The sequence below is a fragment of the Stenella coeruleoalba genome (genome assembly GCF_951394435.1).
Source record: "Stenella coeruleoalba genome assembly, chromosome: 19".
NCBI classification, from domain to species: domain Eukaryota; kingdom Metazoa; phylum Chordata; class Mammalia; order Artiodactyla; family Delphinidae; genus Stenella; species Stenella coeruleoalba.
The window spans coordinates 46,569,962-46,589,211 of NC_137165.1; the positions used below are offsets into that span (position 1 = coordinate 46,569,962).

General features: G+C 39.6%; 1 protein-coding gene across 4 annotated transcripts in view; it reads left to right on the forward strand.

Moving 5' to 3' along the window:
* The window catches only part of DDX42 (DEAD-box helicase 42), a 50,113-nt gene extending 30,984 nt beyond the window's left edge, over window positions 1–19,129 (forward strand). For 2 of the 4 annotated variants that reach the window (XM_079905653.1, XM_079905650.1), the window contains exons 4-16: window positions 115–176; window positions 1,476–1,512; window positions 2,343–2,492; window positions 8,588–8,692; window positions 10,136–10,255; window positions 11,250–11,426; window positions 11,972–12,100; window positions 13,014–13,113; window positions 13,706–13,753; window positions 14,269–14,366; window positions 15,314–15,590; window positions 16,564–16,790; window positions 18,367–19,128. In XM_079905653.1, the coding sequence (XP_079761779.1) occupies window positions 115–176; window positions 1,476–1,512; window positions 2,343–2,492; window positions 8,588–8,692; window positions 10,136–10,255; window positions 11,250–11,426; window positions 11,972–12,100; window positions 13,014–13,113; window positions 13,706–13,753; window positions 14,269–14,366; window positions 15,314–15,590; window positions 16,564–16,790; window positions 18,367–18,495 (1,659 nt within the window). In that variant the 3' untranslated portion in view covers window positions 18,496–19,128. Of the gene's footprint in view, window positions 1–114; window positions 177–1,475; window positions 1,513–2,342; window positions 2,493–8,587; window positions 8,693–10,135; window positions 10,256–11,249; window positions 11,427–11,971; window positions 12,101–13,013; window positions 13,114–13,705; window positions 13,754–14,268; window positions 14,367–15,313; window positions 15,591–16,563; window positions 16,791–18,366 lie in introns of all 4 variants that reach the window. The other 2 variants (XM_079905652.1, XM_079905651.1) reach the window with 1 other exon arrangement.
* The last annotated feature ends 121 nt before the right edge of the window (window positions 19,130–19,250 follow it).

Below are 19,250 nucleotides of genomic sequence, written 5' to 3' on the forward strand. Positions count from 1 at the left end.
AAATGCATAGCTAAAACTGTGGTGGTGCTTGTTTGAATCTAAAAATTCTTTATAAAGAAATTTGCCTTTCAGTGTTTTTAGTTGGTGATTCCTTGCGGCCTTTTGTTTCATTAGGATCAAGCGGCTAGAGACATGAAGAGGCTTGAAGAAAAGGACAAGGAAAGAAAAAACGTAAAGTAAGTTGTTTTCTTCTCCCTCAAAAGTTACATAAAAATTGCTACAGTATTGCAAAGCCTATACCCCCAAAGTTTATAGAGAAAAATTAAAATACACAAATGACTTAAAGTTATTTCTGTATCTTGAATAATATTTCTTATAGTAATTAAAAAGCATTCTTTTTGGTATTCAACTATAAATAGTTTTTAGTAAACACAAGAATGAGTTACAGAGAGAATCGAGAGAGCATCATTACTAAAGTTTGGGTTCATTTTTCAGTCTTGTCCCATAACTGATATAAAATAGACTTATGCCTGTGTGATTGATTTTAAGAAGTAATGGTGATTGTACACAAAAAACTGTGTATATTTTTAATAAATAATAAAAATTTATTTAAGGGGTGACATGCTTTAGCCACTAGCCAGAACTTGAAATACTTTATTTTCTAGGAAAGAGAATTCTCCTCGTCCCCTTGCTGAATATACTCTTCTTAAGGCTTTTTTACCAAGTACAGGGAGGCATGGTTGGACTTTCACCTCTACTTGGCAGTCAGTGCTCAGGCCCTCCCCAAGGTTCCTGTGCCATATGGAGGTTCAGCCCTCTCTTTGGCGTTTACTGTGTGCTGCATCCTCTTCCAGCTGCCCTTCACTGGCGGTGCTGCTTGCCTTAGGGATACCAAGTGCACTAGGTTAGGAAGAAAGTCTGATTAAAAAGAGATGCTTATGGGAACTAAGCAACCATACTGTCCACAGCTCCTGAGAGATGCAAGTGGCGATGGTCCGCTTCTCCATGTGAACTGTTTGGGAGTTTTAGTCCCAAATTTTAAAAAGAGTTGATGTAGTTTTTCTCTCTGTCCCCAAGGATTTTGGCTGAACGTAGTTACTCCAGGGCTAGAAACTCTGGGGCACATTAAGAAAGTTGTGACAGTCTTTTTAGCATGTACCAAATGCAGGTTTTTTTTTTTTAATATAAAATGCTTTATATTAAACACTGTACTGTGTTTGTTGTATGGGGTTGACAAGCCTGGGGTCCTTGGGTATCTCTCTTCAAAAGTTTTTACTCCCTATGTTCTTGTTAGTATTTGATGTTTCTAGGGGTACCATATCATCCCATTCAAAAGAAATGCAAACTGTGGCTTACAGAGTGAAACCAGACGTGTATGATGGATGGATAGTTTACAGTGTGCTTATTGCTGCTTTGTTATTGTTAGTGTTGAGAGTTCCTGTGCTGTATGGAATTCAACACTAATGTGCTATAAGTATGGAGCTGGGTATGTGGAACATTTGCAGGGAAGTTTGTTTCTCCGCTTGTTTTTCCAGGGGTATTCGAGATGACATTGAAGAGGAAGATGACCAAGTGAGTTCCTATGCAGTATTTCTTTTACTTTTACCCCACAAAGTCTGTACTGGGGACAAGCTAGAGCTTGCCTTCACTGAAATGGCCATTCCTGACGTTCAGGAGGGAATGTCATTTGACTTGCTGCTTTTCTGCGTGTGTGACCAGTTGGTAATATAAAGATTCATGTGACTTTCCCCCATGTTGAAGATGGAATTTTTGATCAACTATGATATCAAAAGCAAATATGAGCTTTATTCAACTTGATTTTTTTAATCCAAAATTAATGTTTCTTCTGATAAGTCAAGGAGTAGAGTAGAGTGGGATCTACGGATGGACTCTAGCAACATCTAACCTCTACCTGTTTCTAAGAGTTCTGTTTGTGATTCTTGTGTTTCAAGATGGAACATTAATTAAATGACTGTCCTTTAGGGTTTTTATTCGTTAGTATTTTTTTTTCCCCATTCAGTTGTGGGATGGTGAGAAGGGAACCAGAGTGAGCCTTTCCCAGGTTTGTGACCCTTCTAATCAGTGTCACCTTCCAAACTTGGATTGGTAAAGCCACAGCATGTGTTCCACAGCTCTGGGCACCCCACCCGAGGAAGGCTGTGGAACAGACAGATATATGTCTTCTTTTAAGCAAGCTAAATCATTTTATGGTAGTAACCGTCTCATTCATTTCCTCTGATTGTCCCTCTGAATACTGCTATTGTTAAAGGAATCATTGCTAGTAAGAGTCTTGGTAGGTATTTAAACTGTGCAGTTATCTGTACACTGTATGCACTAATTACAGGAGCAGAAATGTTCTCATTTATACTTGGGTATGATTATGTTCTTGTGCTTTCCTGCAGGAAGCTTATTTTCGGTACATGGCAGAGAATCCAACTGCTGGCGTGGTTCAGGAGGAAGAGGAGGATAATTTGGAATATGATAGTGATGGAAATCCAATTGCACCTTCCAAAAAAATCATTGATCCTCTTCCTCCCATTGATCATTCAGAGGTATGGTGTTTCTTGCTGAATTTGACTCTTCTTTCAAGCTGATAGTTTTCTTTAGCTTTAATATTTAGGTTTTCCCAATATCCTGATTCGTACTCCTTATTATGTCATGAGACTATTTCTTTGGACTCTTGTCATCTTTACCAAATGGTTGAGTCAGAAGGTGACTGAGTGGTTGAGACTTTGTAGCCTATACTGTTGAAGGTACAGCTGAGTCACTTGCTCACATTCAGTTTTTTTCAAGCAATTGTACTTGTTTTCTGCACCATCACTTACCATCTTCATCTCACAGTGGGTCCGTGGGCCTGCATTTGCTTTTCTAAAAATTAATGAATTATTTTTTAAATTTATTATTTATTTTTAAAATAAATTTATTTTATTTATTTTTGGCTGTGTTGGGTCTTCGTTGCTGTTTGCGGGCTTTCTCTAGTTGTGGAGAGCGCGGGCTACTCTTCGTTGTGGTGCATGGGCTTCCCATTGCTGTAGCTTCTCTTGTTGCAGAGCATGGGCCCTAGGCGCGTGGGCTTCAGTAGTTGTGGCACACGGGCTCAGTAGTTATGGCTCACGAGCTCTAGGGCACAGGCTCAGTAGTGGTGGCGCACGGGCTTAGTTACTCTGCGGCATGTGGGATCTTCCCGGACCAGGGCTCGAATGTGTGTCCCCTGCATTGGCAGGTGGATTCTCAACCACTGCGCCACCAGGGAAGCCCCTGCATTTGCTTTTTAATTGCTGTAAATCTTTAGTATTTCTCCTAGATCTGGAACAGATGAGGGGTTGTTCCTTCAAAGTGGAACCAGGAATTACATGGCCCTTAAATCAGGAAAAGGAAATGAGGATATCAGAGTACTCACTTGCGGTGGGGGGGGAAATCAGTATTTCATCCAGGTTAAATATCAGACTAGACCTTGCATACAGTGATTCTAGATCTGGAGCAGTGGTTCTCAAAGTGTGGTCCAAGGAGTCCTAGAAGGATCTTTTCACAGAGTCTACAAAGTCAAGAGAATTTTCATAGTAATGCTGAGATCATTTACCTTTTTCACTGTGTCAGCATTTGCACCAATGACTAAAAGCAATGCTGATGCATTAACATGAATCAGGACAGTAGCACCAGTTGCTTCTCCCTGCCAGATCATCACAGTCACACACCGCTCCCCCCAAAAAAACCCAAAACAAGTACAAACCAGTTTCACTTAACAGTATCCTTGATGAAACAGTAAAAAATATTTATTAAATCTTGACCTTTATGTTAACATGTCTTTTTATCCTGTGACAAAATGGGAAGGGCAAATCATTTCTATTGCATGCCAAAATATGACAGTTGTCTCAAGGAAAGGCACTTAGGTGTTCGAGTTGTGAGCTAAGCTAGATGCTTTTTTTTCATGGAACACCATTTTCACTTGAGAAAATGAATGACACTTCAAGGAAAACAAGTGTCTATTGCCAATGGTAGAAAATCAAGCTTTCAAGCAAAAATTAGAATTTGGGAAACATATTCACCATGGTGAGCTTGATAGCTTTCTAATACTTAAAGTCTGTTGATAATCAACCATGATATATGTAGTTTTTTAATTATATAATGAAATGTTTTGGATGATCTGCAGACCATTTCAGTGAACCATTGTTTTCAAATGGCCAATACACGATGTTACAAAATCATGCGTGAGTAAAGGCTGCATTCAAAGTGCGTGATAGACCGATGAATTGTAATGTAACAGAATGTAAAAGTTGGTTGATACAGTTTCAGATTACACAATGAAAATAATCTTTAAGAAATGTCCATTTGTCAAGGTTTAGTGTAGTATTGAAGAAGAGTTAAAGTCCACAAGCATCTGAAAAGATTATTAATAAATACTCCTGTCCCTTTTCCAACTACATATCTTTGTGAGGACAGATTTCCTTGGCTTTAATCAAAACAACGTTGCAACAGTTTGCAGTAGGAAATATTTTCTTAGTCAGACATTAGAATGATTTGCAAAAATGTAAAGGAAAGTTATAAAAAAAAGTTACTTTTATTAAAGCATTTATGTTAAAGTGTGATGGGTTTGTTGTGGGGTTTTTTTAACATCTTAATTGGAGTACAGTTGCTTTACAGTGTTGTGTTAGTTTCTGCTGTATAACAAAGTGAATCAGCTATATGCATACATATATTCCCATATCCCACTCCCTCTTGCATCTCCCTCCCACCCTCCCTATCCCACCCCTCTAGGTGGTCGCAGAGCACCTAGCTGATCTCCCTGTGCTATGTGGCTGCTTCCCACTAGCTATCTATTTTACATTTGGTAGTGTATATATGTCAATGCTACTCTCTCACTTCGTTCCAGCTTACCCTTCCCCCTCCCCTTGTCTTCAGGTCCATTCTCTGTGTCTGTGTCTTTATTTCTGTCCTGCCCCTAGGTTCATTAGAACCATTTCTTTTTTTAGATTCCATATATATGTGTTAGCATATGGTATTTATTTTTCTCTTTCTGACTTACTTCACTCTGTATGACAGACCCTAGGTCCATCCACCTCACTACAAATAACTCAATTTCGTTCCTTTTTATGGCTGAGTAATATTCCATTGTATATATATATGCCACATCTTCTTTATCCATTCATCTGTTGATGGACACTTAGGTTGCTTCCATGTCCTGGCTATTGTAAATAGAGCTGCAGTGAACATTGTGGTACATGACTCTTTTTGAATTATGGTTATCTCAGGGTATATGCCCAGTAGTGGGATTGCTGGGTCATATGGTAGTTCTATATTTAGTTTTGTAAGGAACCTCCATACTGTTCTCCATAGTGGCTGCATCAGTTTACATTCCCACCAACAGTGCAAGAGGGTTCCCTTTTTTCCACACCCTCTCCAGCATTTATTGTTTGTAGATTTTTTCATGGTGGCCATTCTGACTGGTGTGAGGAGATATACGTCATTGTAGTTTTGATTTGCATTTCCCTAATGATTAGTGATGCTGAGCATCCTTTTATGTGTTTGTTGGCAATCTGTATATCTTCTTTGGAGAGATGTCTATTTAGGTCTTCTGCCCATTTTTGGATTGGGTTGTTTGTTTTTTTGATATTGAGCTGCTTGTAAATTTTGGAGATTAACCCTTTGTCCGTTGCTTCATTTGCAAATATTTTCTCCCATTCTGCGGGTTGTCTTTTCATCTTTTTAAAATAAATTTATTTATTTATTTATTTATTATTTTTGGCTGTGTTGGGTCTTCATTGCTGTGTGCGGGCTTTCTCTAGTTGTGGCCAGTGGGGGCTACTCTTCTTTGCTGTGTGCGGCTTCTCATTGTAGTGGCTTCTCTTGTTGCGGAACATGGGCTCTAGGCACGCGGGCTTCAGTAGTTGTGGGCTCTAGAGCACAGGCTCATTTGCAGTGCACGGGCTTAGTTGCTCCGCAGCATGTGGGAATCTTCCTGGACCAGAGCTCGAACCCGTGTCCTCTGCATTGGCAGGCAGATTCTTCACTGTGCCACCAGGGAAGTCCCTTTTCATCTTTTTTATGGTTTCCTTTGCTGTGCAAAAGCTTTTAAGTTTCTTTAGGTCCCATTTGTTTTTGTTTTTATTTCCCTTTCTCTAGGAGGTGGGTCAAAAAAGGATCTTACTGTGATTTATGTCATAGAGTGTTCTCCCTGTGTTTTCCTCTAAGAGTTTTATAGTGTCTGCCCTTACATTTAAGTCTTTAATCCATTTTGAGTTTATTTTTGTGTATGGTGTTAGGGAGTGTTCTAGTTTCATTCTTTTACGTGTAGCTGTCCAGTTTTCCCTGCACCACTTATTGAAGAGGCTGTCTTTTCTCCATTGTATCCTCTTGCCTCCTTTATCAAAGATAAAGTGACCATATGTGCATGGGTTTATCTCTGGGCTTTCTATCCTGTACCATTGATCTATATTTCTGTTTTTGTGCCAGTACCATACTGTCTTGATTACTGTAGGTTTGTAGTGTAGTCTGAAGTCAGCCTGATTCCTCCAGCTCCGTTTTTCTTTCTCAAGATTGTTTTGGCTACTCGGGGTCTTTTGTGTTCCCATACAAATAGTGCAATTTTTTGTTCTAATTCTGTGAAAAATGCCATTGGTAGTTTGATAGGGATTGCATTGAATCTGTAGATTGCTTTGGGTAGTATAGTCATTTTCACAATGTTGATTCTTCCAATCCAGGAACATAGTATATCTCTCCATCTGTTTGTGTCATCATTAATTTCTTTTATCAGTGTCTTAGCTTTCTGCATACAGGTCTTTTGTCTCCCTAGGTAGGTTTTTTCCTAGGTATTTTATTCTTTTTGTTGCAAAGGTAAATGGGAGTGTTTCCTTAATTTCTCTTTCAGATTTTTCATCGTTAGTGTATAGGACTGCAAGAGATTTTTGTGCATTAAATTTTGTATCCTGCTACTCAACCAAATTCATTGATTAGCTCTAGTAGTTTTCTGGTGGCATCTTTAGGATTCTCTATGTATAGTATCATGTCATCTGCAAACAGTGGCAGTTTTACTTCTTCTTTTCTGATTTGGATTCCTTTTATTTCTTTTTTTCTCTGATTGCTGTGGCTAAAACTTCCAAAACTATGTTGAATAATAGTGGTGAGTGTGGGCAACCTTGTCTTGTTCCTGATCTTAGAGGAAATGGTTTCCGTTTTTCACCATTGAGAACAATGTTGGCTGTGGGTTTGTCATATATGGCCTTTATTATGTTGAGGTAGGTTCCCGGGTTTGTTGTTACTTTAACATGAATTTTAAAATTTGTCTGTTTTAAGTTTAATACAGTAAATATCAGTAGATTTAACCTACATAAACAAAAGCTCATTGTGTTTCTGTTAAGTGTAAAGGGTACATGAGACTAAAAAGTTTGAGAACTACTGGTCTAGACTGGAGTATGGGTTATATTCAGCTTTTTAAATGTTTCCTTTGGCACAGCTGTTACCACATAAGGAGTTGGCATTTTTACATGTGGCAAGTTAAATATCTGAAACTGATCTAGGAGGATGCATGCATGATAAAGAGTGAAAAGCTAATAAGGAAAAGCTCAAATATTTGAAATATTCATTTAATAAAATATTTGAGATATTTGACAAAGTGGTCAAACTTCATTATCCTGCCTGGGGTATCCCACAGTTGTCTTAATATAATGAGAAGTCTGCCAGGAGAGACCAGATATGAAGAAAGGATACCCCTTTCTTCACATTCTTCTTTTTTTTTTCCTCTCTTCTGGGTTAAAAAAAAAATGTGTGTGTGTAAAAAATTTACATATTTGTAAATTTTTGTGAACAAAGACAAAAATTCTTGCCCTCATGGACCTTCTGTTCTGGTAAGAGAAGAGAACTGAAGAAAAGGGCTTAGTGCAGCATTGTGGGGAGCATAACCAAAGGTCCTGTTAATAATAAAACTAAATTCTTTCTTTTTGTTGATAGTACCATAGAAAGATAATTAATTTTAGGCTGTATCTCGAGTTATGAAATTTTTGACCACCTGTGAAAGGCATAAGTTCTCCTTAAAGAATAAGTTTATTGTAGACATATCATGTCAGAAAGAGAATCATTTAGCCAGATTCACATGTGGTAAATATGCTAGTGTTTTGTATTCTTAGTACAGTAAGCTATGAAAGATTAGCAGAAATGACTTCTTCCCTCTTTGGAACTGGAAATGCTTGGCCATACATTTCTTAAAAGTTATGTAAACAGTTCCATGTTTTTAAAAAGAATGGAACTCCCTCTAAAGGTAGAGCTCTCCCCAAAGGAAATATTAGAAATGTTTTTAAATGCCGAGATCTAGGTGAACAGCTTACTGCAAAACATATTTAAATGTTATATGATGGAATATCTGAGTCCTTTTTGGCATTAGAGATTCCCTAGTCTGCATCAAGGCTGTTCAAACCTGAGGTGTCCTAAGAGTCTCTTTAGGAAATAGGTTGGTGTTTATATTGAAAACAGGAACAAGAAAAAGTACTGGCTGTACTTTCGGGATTTGTGTCATGAATAAATGAATTCCTTTGTTCTCTCTAGCTGGTTATGGCTTTACTTGTATAATATTTGTGAAAGGTTATTTTGCATTAAAATCAAACTTACAGGATTGACTCTTGAATTCTAGACTAACTTTGAATAATTGGACCTGCAGATTGACTATCCACCATTTGAAAAAAATTTTTACAATGAACATGAAGAGATAACCAACCTCACCCCACAGCAGCTAATAGATCTTCGGCATAAGCTCAATCTTCGGGTAAGTCAGCCATTAAGGCAAATATTCATATTAATGTTAATTAGTGCAGGGTTAGTATTACTGCTTATCCAAACTGAAATAATCTTGAACTTCTTTTCTAATAGTCCCTGAGCTATCTTTGATAAAGTAATAATTAGATCCCTTGGGCTCTTGTGTCTTGATTTTGTTGTTTTAGTCTTATAGCTGTTTTAGGATAGGATTATTCATTCTTTCATGTGATACACATGAATACTATATGTATGTGTTCAGTCAACTTTGTGTGTTGTGTTGGAACAATAGGTCATGTGACCTTAAAACTAATCAGCAAGTATTTCTGCAGTGAGAACAGTGTGCTAAGAACTGCGTTGGGTGGGCTAGAGATGAAGACAAGGGGTTCCCATCTTCAGGAAGAGGAGACAAGATTAATAGATGTGGACAATATTGGAAGTTTTAGACTATTTCGAAATTAAGATACACTTGCTTCTCAAACTATATACAGCATGCATTTTTAATTAGAAGAAGAAATTAACAACTTTAAAAAATATGCATGTACTAATATCAGAATAATGGTTTAAATTGTGCACTAAAAAGCTTTGGGTTGCACACTGACCACATTGTTTAGGGTGCTGCTAGATGTTAAGTGAAACACACAGATAATACAGTGATGTATGCTCTTGTGTGGACAACTTTCTGGCCTTACCAGTTGCTACATGATGTTTGAACTTGTGTTTTCTGAGGGTAGGTGTGTGGGAGTGTGTGTGTGTGTGTGTGTGTGTGTGTGTGTGTGTGTGTACACGTATGTACTTGTCTGTTTTCCAAGAAGTACCCCTTCAAAAAACCTTTAAGTGAAATCCTGGTTGGAAATATCAGCATCACCTGAGAAACCTTGATGGAGGTGGAGCCCAGTTCTTCACCTGGGTGCAGTTCAAACAACGTTTGGCAGTGTCTGGATCATCACTAAGCGGGATGTTAGCTCTTCAGGCATCACTGAAATTGGAGACAGTAGACAATATCTTTGTAACTAGTGGGTATAGACGTGTCTGAATTTGGAGCTCATTTGCACTCTTTATTTCAAGAGTAAATTTTATTTTTTCTACCACCTGGTTAATAGTTATGCAAATGGAAGAAGTATATTAATGGCTTTTTCCAATTTACTGAACATCTTTTTATTTCTTATAAGAAAATTGATTTTGATTTAAGAGATTTCTAGGCCCTTAATCATTTAAAATGATATGACTATTATCTCAGGAATATTTATCTTGGAGTTTTTTATATGCGGTTTTAGACCTGTTATTATTTGAATTTTACCTTTTCAAACAGTGTAGGCTCTTAGCTACAGACTTATATTTTCACTTCTTCATACTCCCAACTAAATGCTAGGTAGATACAGGCAAATATTCTTGAACTTCTAATGCTGTTTGTTTTGAAGTACAAGTCATTCCTGCAAGTTGTCTTTATCTCTAGGTTTCTGGTGCTGCACCTCCTAGACCAGGAAGTAGTTTTGCTCATTTTGGGTTTGATGAGCAACTTATGCACCAGATTCGAAAATCTGAGTACACACAGCCCACTCCAATACAGTGCCAGGTAAGTAAAACATATTGAAAGAAAAATGAAGTAGAATGACATTGTGACTTTTTTTTTTTTTAACAAGTCAAAGCAATGAAAGTTTAGTATAGAACTGTATTGACATGGATAGAATTTTTGAAACGTTTAAAAATTAAAGAGCAAAAGTGAATTTTTTACCACTCTTAAGAAGTTGCTGGCTGTTCTCACCTTCTCAGGTTGACTGCATTCTGTCTATGGAATGTGTGTCTTTCTAAATAAACTGCTTTCACTTTACTATGGCTGGCTCTTGAATTCTTTCCTGTGCAAAGCCAAGGAAGGACCCTCACTTGGCAGCCTGTCCTAGGAACTTGCCTGTGACCTAGGACATGAGGTGGTCTTCTCCTCCTCCGCACTTTTCCTTTGATTATAAAAATGTCTGCTTAGTTCTTGGGGCAGAGCCCTCTTGCCTGCCCACTTGTGTCTTTCACAAGCAACCTATATTAATAAATCTACTTAACCTATTTTTTAAAAAAGTTGCTAAGGGGCTGGGAAATGTTCTTTTGTGTCTGATAAATGTCTTGAAAATATGATCTGAAGAAAATAGTTCATTAGGCCTAGACTGAACAAAATAAAATTTGTGCATGGAGAAGTTTAGCACTGTCGATTATGAGGATTCCTTTGTCCATGGCCTGAAAATTCTCATAACTGAAGGTAATAGCTTCTGTTTCTCATTTATATATGGATTTTATTCATTTCTACGCAGTTCAGTATGTGGATGAGACAGTCTACCTTCACAAGGGGGACAAATTTTTAAAAATTTTAGCAATGATAATATTTCCTACAGATCAAGAAGTTAATGGAAATTCCAGGTATTTCTTGTTATTCCATAGCCAGTATGCATAGCCCAGGACATTTTTGTTCCATTGGAAATAAATGTCATTAATAGTCATTTACCCTTCCACAGAATTTCCTTCAGCACATCTTTAAAATTGAAAGTTTGGAGTGGATTTTTTTTTTTTTTCTTTTTCTCTAGGGTGTACCTGTGGCATTAAGTGGTAGAGACATGATTGGTATTGCCAAAACAGGCAGTGGGAAAACTGCGGCCTTTATCTGGCCCATGTTGATTCATATAATGGACCAGAAAGAATTGGAACCGGGTGATGGACCAATTGCAGTGATTGTGTGTCCTACTAGGGAGCTTTGTCAGCAGGTATGTGCTTTGTGTAGAAGCCCCCCTCCATATTGTTACCTGATAAGGGACTAGCCAGTCAAATGGGTAGAATTACCAGGAAACTTTTTTTTTTAATTGTAGTGAAATACACAAAATTTACTATTCTAGCCATTTTTAAATGTACTGTTAAGTGGCATTAAGTACATTCACATTGTTGTGCTACCAGGAAACTTCTGGAAAATATTATGTGTTACAGATTTTCTGTATAACCAAATTAATATGGGAACTGTATTATAAGTTTTCCTCCTGGGTTAATTCATTCTGTCTGGTAGAAGGGCAGTAACAGGGTCGGGAAGAGACGTGAAAAAGAATAATCACAACAAGATTTTAGATAGCCTGTTAAGATATGATAATGGTACTCTGTTCATTTACTTTATAAGTAAAATTGTGTTTTTAAAGCATTTTCTGGCTTTTGATTTTCTATTGATATCGCATTCTGTGTGTTTTTCATAGCTCCCTTTTGGGTTATGACAGAGGTGTCTGTTGTCACAGTTTGTTAATACGTCATTATGTCAACTTTGTAGATCCACGCAGAATGCAAGCGGTTTGGGAAAGCGTATAATCTCCGATCAGTAGCTGTGTATGGAGGAGGGAGCATGTGGGAGCAGGCCAAGGCCCTTCAGGAAGGGGCAGAGATTGTTGTCTGTACACCAGTAAGTATGTCTTGGGTTTAAATATCAGCCTCTCTTGGTATGAAGAAAAATGGTTAGTTGTTGGAGGGCATTTCCCCTAAAATGTGGTAAAGCAGGGTTAAGAATACTCTGATGCAATGACAGCTGGTGGCTTTGGTTTAATTTTGATTGCTAGCCTAAAATAGCAGTCCAATAAGATTCTCTCTGCTGTGAATTCCCCTCTATAGCAAACAGTTTTTCTTATGCTCTCCTAGAAAAGGGATCGATGCTTACTGAGAGCACCAAGAATCAGAAAGTTGTTCAGGGTATGGTCAGAACTGCCTAGAAGATTGTAGTTTAAACATTAAAACCCATTAATAAGGCTTTAACTTAGGTAATTTCAGAATGCCTCACAAAAAATAGTTCTGACCATCTTTCCACAATTTAAATCAAAATTAATGTAAAGGAAGAATCCTGTTGAGTTTTCAGATTTTCTGTTCTTTTGGGCTCTGTAGTGCGTAAAGTCTGAGGCTGTCAGACTAGTGTCTATTACGGTCTAAGACTGGAGTATTAGCACTTTTCCCAGGAGTGGAACTCTAGAAAGTTCTTGTAAATGCCTTTATACCATCGGCCCTCCACATCGGCAGGTTTCCCTGTGAGTTTCACCAACCAAGGATTGAAAATATTCAGGGGAAAAAAATTCCAAAAAAGCAAAACTTGAATTTGCTGCGTGCTGGCAACTATTTACGTAGCATTTACGTTGCGTTAGGTATTATAAGTAGAGATGGTTTAAAGGATACAGGAGGGTGTGTGTAGGTTGTATGTGCAAATACTCCTTCATTTTGTTTAAGGGACTTGAGCGTCCTCGTGGGAGGTGAGTGTGGGTGATCCTGGAACCAGTGTCCAGCAGACACTGGGATGACTATGCTTACTATTCATTTTCTGGATCTCATAGGGTCGACTTATTGATCATGTGAAGAAGAAAGCTACCAACCTTCAAAGAGTCTCTTACCTTGTATTTGATGAAGCAGATCGAATGTTTGACATGGGATTTGGTATGCCTTGAATACCAGTTTCTTCTGTCCCCGTCCTCATGATACTAGTTTTTTCCATATCTTTCTAGACTTAATTTTTTCTCTGCACGAGAGAAGCTAAAAATACTCCTGGATAGGATTAGACCATAGAGATATTGCTAAGACATTAACTATTTTTAGGAGTTTTTTCAGGAAAAGTATGTTAGGCTTAACTGGGTTGAGGACATTTGAAAGTACCTGTGAATATAAGGGAAATATCATCTCTAGGCTTTATTTTTATTCATATGCCTTTGTGAAGGTGAAGGTCTGTGTTCTTAGGTAGGTGGATGTCATATCATTCAAGGCCTTTTGCTTTCCTGTCCTCCTTGACTTAACCAGCTGTGTGAAAATTCTAAATAGCTATCTTTATGGATTGGATCATCCCTGGGCCCAGCCAATGGTGCTGGGGTAAGTGTTTCTGAGTTTCATACTGAGTGATAGGTCTAGGAGTTTCAGAATTTCCTTAATTCTTATAATGTCTCATGTGAAGATTTTTACTAAAATGACTTTTCCCAGGCATCCCAAACTGTCATACAGAGGTATGATACTAATTTTACTGTTCTACTTCTTCCAGAGTACCAGGTGCGATCCATAGCAAGTCATGTCCGTCCCGACAGACAGAGTACGTATGAAGTAGTTTCATTAAGCCATGTTTGTACTCAGAATAAACACCTATTTATTTTATAAGCACTCACAGCTATGGCAGCAAAAATGATCATGTGTGTTCTAGTGAGGAACCATAAAGGGGAAGATAATGATGGTGACAGGACCTTAGAGATCATTAGATAGAACTTGCTCATTTTTATAGATGATGAAACCAAGGCTGAGGATTAAATTACTTGCCCCAATTCATAAAGTTTTATCACTGGCTAGAGGCAATACACAGTGCAGATATGCTGATTTGAAGTCAAGAGCCTTTTTCTGAACCATGCTGACGACCCCTGTCTTAACTGAAAATGCATAAAGTTAGAATAAGGGCAAGTTTTTTTTTTTCCTTAGTGAATTAATTTTTAAACTAAATTTAAAGTTCAGGTGGGTTTACTTTTTTAAAAACTGAGCAGTGTCAGTGGGAAGCTTAGTGGGTATTCAGAAAAGAAGTCATACTGTTTCTTTAACAGAATTTACTTTACCTTTTAGCTCTCTTATTCAGTGCAACTTTTCGGAAAAAGATTGAAAAACTGGCCAGAGACATCCTGATTGACCCTATTCGTGTGGTGCAGGGGGATATTGGAGAGGTAACCCTAAGCAGGGCTGGATAGGATCCCAGTGGGTTATTTCTCTTACTATGGTGACATGGAATTAATTTCTCACTATTGAGAAAAAAATATTATGCGTTTACAGATGAGGCAACATGTTTCAAATTTGCTTTAAAAACACCAGGGTTGGGGGAAATAGGTGAAACGTGATTGGCAAAATGTTAGTAATTGTTGAAGCTTGGTGATGGATACATGGGAGTTGATTTTGTTCATTTTACTCTTTTTGAATGTTAAAGTTTTTTCCAGAATAAAAGGTTTTTTTTAAAAAATATTTTTTTGGGGTAAAAGCAGGTTTTGCCTGAAAGACTACTGGTCAGTTAGGATGGAACTGACATCATAAGTGATTGTGGGAGTAGGCCTGCACAGCGTGGAGTGGGGAGATTTGAAAGGCCTGGTGAAAATGAGTTAAGGGTTTTTTTTTCCTTACCTATAAATATGTCCTATGTGGAAAATTTCTCTGAATTGTGATTTGGAAATCAATTAAGGCTGCTTTGAGAATTCCTTAGTTTGCTTGGTATATTTATTAAAGTTCTGTGCAGTTAGCTTTTTGACATTGTCTGCTTTTCATCACTAAGTGCCTTCTATTTGCATTTATGAATTGTACTAGGAACAGTAAGTGGGAAGGACAGAAAAGGAGCTTACTCTATTGGGAATAATCTGAATAGGCATATAGAGAAGTATTGAGCAAAGTACTGGGGCTTACAGATTATTAGGTATATGTACACGTCAGGGGAGGTGGAGAGCACTGTGATTTGCTAAGGGATGTAAAATTTGAGCTACACTTGACTTGCTGAAGAAAGGCCCAAGGAGAAGAGGGATTATTCAAGGTTCTTCCAGATGCAGGTAGAAAATGTGATGGCTGGTCCTAATTCACGTGCCCTGTGGCACAAATGTCGCAATTATCTTTTTCATTTATTTCTTTTCAGGCAAATGAAGATGTGACTCAGATTGTGGAGATTCTGCATTCTGGGCCTAGTAAATGGAACTGGCTCACCCGGCGTCTAGTGGAGTTTACCTCTTCAGGAAGTGTCCTCCTGTTTGTTACTAAAAAAGCCAATGCTGAAGAGCTAGCCAATAACCTTAAACAGGAGGGTCATAGTCTTGGCCTGCTCCATGGTGACATGGATCAGAGTGAAAGAAACAAGGTTATTTCAGACTTTAAGAAAAAGGACATCCCAGTCCTCGTGGCCACAGATGTTGCAGGTAGGGTATGAATTTCCCCAGTAACCATGCTATAAGGGTGCTCTGTCTTGCTATATAAGACCTTTAATATCTGAGGAGGCTGATTGAAGGCACTCTGCTGGCCTGGCTGGCCACACCCCGTGGTGCAGCAGTTCAGAGCACCGTGATTACAGTCTGGAGCTCTGGGTACCACTTTTTTTTTTTTTTTTTTTTTTTTGCGGTACGTGGGCCCCTCACTGCTGTGGCCCCTCCCGCCGCGGAGCACAGGTTCTGGACGCACAGGCTCAGCGGCCATGGCTCATGGGCCCAGCCGCTCTGCGGCACGTGGGATCCTCCCAGACCGGGGCGCGAACCCGCGTCCCCTGCGTTGGCAGGCGGACCCTCAACCACTGCGCCACCAGGGAAGCCCACCACTTTTCATTTAATGTTCCTCTGAAAAAAAGAATCCCTGCAGTTGGAAGACACTTGGGGAAGAAATTGTTTACACAGTCACATCGTGGGCTGTGCCCCTGTTGTGTGTCTGAATATAGTGCATGCCTTACATTGATTATTTAGTTTGGCATCTTCACTCAAGAGCAGAAGAAGTTTTGAAGTGTGATTTTTGAGTTTGTTCTGCTGAGTTTTAATAGCTACCCTTAAAAACTGGTATTTTCTCGCAGAAAGGAGATCACTTCTCAGCTTCAGGACACATTTGATGTTGGTTTTACTTTTTTTTTTTTTTTTTTTTTACATATTTCTGGTGCAAGAGTGAGGCCACGGCAGGTTATTGATAGTAGAAGATAGATGTCCCTTACACACTAAGTTGACCCAGCATCATAGAATCTACGATAGTGGCATTTGTTCTAGAAGGGCAGCTTACATGCCTGTATCTCAGCACACCAAATCATGTACTTTGCTTAGATAAGAGGAATGTGGGTTCTTAGGTTAGCATTTGGGGACACTTTGGTGTTTTGGCTCCTGATAAAGAATAAAAGAATTTTGTTTTTTGTTTCAGCCCGTGGTCTGGACATTCCTTCAATTAAGACTGTCATTAACTACGATGTGGCACGAGATATTGATACCCATACGCATAGGATTGGCCGAACAGGACGAGCGGGTGAGAAAGGCGTGGCCTATACCTTGCTGACACCCAAGGATAGCAATTTTGCTGGTGACCTTGTCCGGAACTTGGAAGGAGCCAATCAGCATGTTTCCAAGGAACTCCTAGATCTGGCCATGCAGGTGAGGGGCTGGACACACTTCAGGTTGCTCCAGGTTGTAAAACTAAGCGAAAAAATTTCAGTATGCCAGAGGCAGATAACATAGAAACATGACAGCAAAGTTGGGCGGGCGGCACTTAGGAAGTGTAGATTGGTATTGTAGGACATTAAAACGCATCTGGTCTGTCCGCTCATCCTCTCTTTTCAGCAGCATTTATGTTGAAAAGCCATTCCTTTGTGCTAAAATCTGTCCCTGTGACATTTCTCTCTGCTTGCCCCATGTCACACTTGTGAGCAAATTTAATATCAAAGAAAGCTACTAGTCTCCTCACTGCCCTTTTCCCCAAAGTTTTTTCTTTGGGGGGCTAAAAATGTATGATGTCTTTAAAAAAAAAAATGTATTTCACTACTTCTCAGACCTAGATCTCAGACCTTTGACTACACTGCTTACCCATTTAAAACTGAGTGAGGCATTCTACTGAATTCAACCTTGAGTTGTCTTAATACACACAGTCCCCAAATTACAAATGGATTTGTAGAGACTGATAGTAGAGACTTATGTGTTTTTCAAATTCATAGGCCAGCCTACAGAACTGTTCACCCATAATGCAGTTGTACTGTGGTACTGCCTGTGCTTCCAGACCTGGGAGTAAAGGACCTGCATTGCAGGGGAGAGTAGAATAATGTTTCCTTTCCTTTCGCGGAGAGCCAGTCCTGAATTAAATACAAGATGTATTTTGTCTGTGGCATTTTCCTACATCTCATTGTGCCTCAGGCTTTCTCTGCTCTCAGACTGATCAGCTTCCCTGATTAGCACCTTGCCCAGCCTGCCCTACCTTTCAAGTACTTTTTTTTTTTTGATAAATTTATTTTATTTTTGGCTGCGTTTGGTCTTCGTTGCTGTGTGCGAGCTTTTTCTAGCTGCAGTGAACAGGGGCTACTCCTCGTTGCAGTGCGTGGGCTTCTCATTGCAGTGGCTTCTCTGTTGTGGAGCACGGGCTCTAGGCGCGCGGGCCTCAGTAGTTGTGGCTCACGGGCTCTAGGGCGCAGGCTCAGTAGTTGTGGCACTTGGACTTAGTTGCTCCGCGGCATGTGGGATCTTCCTGGACCAGGGCTTGAACCCGTGTTCCCTGCATTGGCAGGCGGATTCTTAACCACTGCGCCACCAGGGAAGCCCTCAGGTACTTTTTGAGTGTAACGTGATTGTCAGATAAAGCTCTAACCACCCCCAGAGATGTTATATATAGATTGTCTGAGAAATAGAGAATAAATTCATTTTCCTCAAGGAAGTTAGAAATGGCCAGAGTAACAGCTCTGCATCTGAGGTGTATCTTAATCACTTCCCTTCCTGGAGCCCCTGAAGGAAGGAAGGAGCAGTAAAAGGAAGCCTTAGATAAGGCTCCTGACAAATATGACGGATGAAGCTACCAAAAAGCAGCTAATCTGTGGTGCCTGTGAACAGTTCCTCCTTTGCTACAGATACATTCGCAAAAGATGAAACAAAAAGTTCTTCCCATTTAGTTTCCTTTTTGATCTCGTCCCGTTCCTCTGGGCGCCTCTTCCTCCCATGTCTTAACCTTGAATTGTGTTCAATGCAGAATGCCTGGTTTCGGAAATCCCGCTTCAAAGGAGGGAAAGGGAAAAAGCTGAACATTGGTGGAGGAGGCCTAGGCTATAGGGAGCGGCCTGGCCTCGGCTCTGAGAACACGGTGAGTCCTGGATGTTAGGATTATTCTTGTCTGAGAGCCTCTTAACGTGACTTTCTATTGAAGAAGCACCTGTGTGTCCTTGACTGACTAGGCGTGCTCAGGATACCAGTTTAGATTAGCAGTGGTTCTTAAACTGTGGTCCCTGGACCAGTAGCACATGCAAACTCGTGCCCCACCCTAGACCTGGTGAATCCAGCTCCGGAGGTGGGGCCCAGCAGTCTGTCCACCAGCCCTCCAGCACTGGCCTAGAGCTGAGGGTCACTCTGTAAACTCCAGCTACAGCTTGTAACTAAACTCAGGAATAATTCCTACATTCTGGGAAATCGAACCAGAGATATGAGAGCTAGCTTTTCTCACAAAACAGTAACAGAAGCTCCCCCGACTGGCTTTCTTAACTTTGTTTCCTGTCACTTTCTTAAGCCAAGGAAGAAAGCTGCCAGTCTCCATTTCTGCATCATCACAGTTAACTTGGTGTCTTTGTTACATACAAAATCTGTCCCCATGTTACAGTGATGATGACGATGTGGGTCATGCAGATAGATGGTAGTGAGAACTGAATATGTGCCAGGGCCAGCCCAGGCAGCCACACGTTAGCTCAGTCTCCACAGCCACTCAGAGTAAGTACAGATGATAAAACGGAGGCACCCGAGGTCACACTGTGCTGAGCACTGAAGCTGAGGTTTCAGACTCTTTAGGGTCTGGACTTGGAGGCTGAGCAGTCATGTATGTGCTGTACTGCCTTGTGGCCTTTTCAGCCTTAACGTAATTTTTAT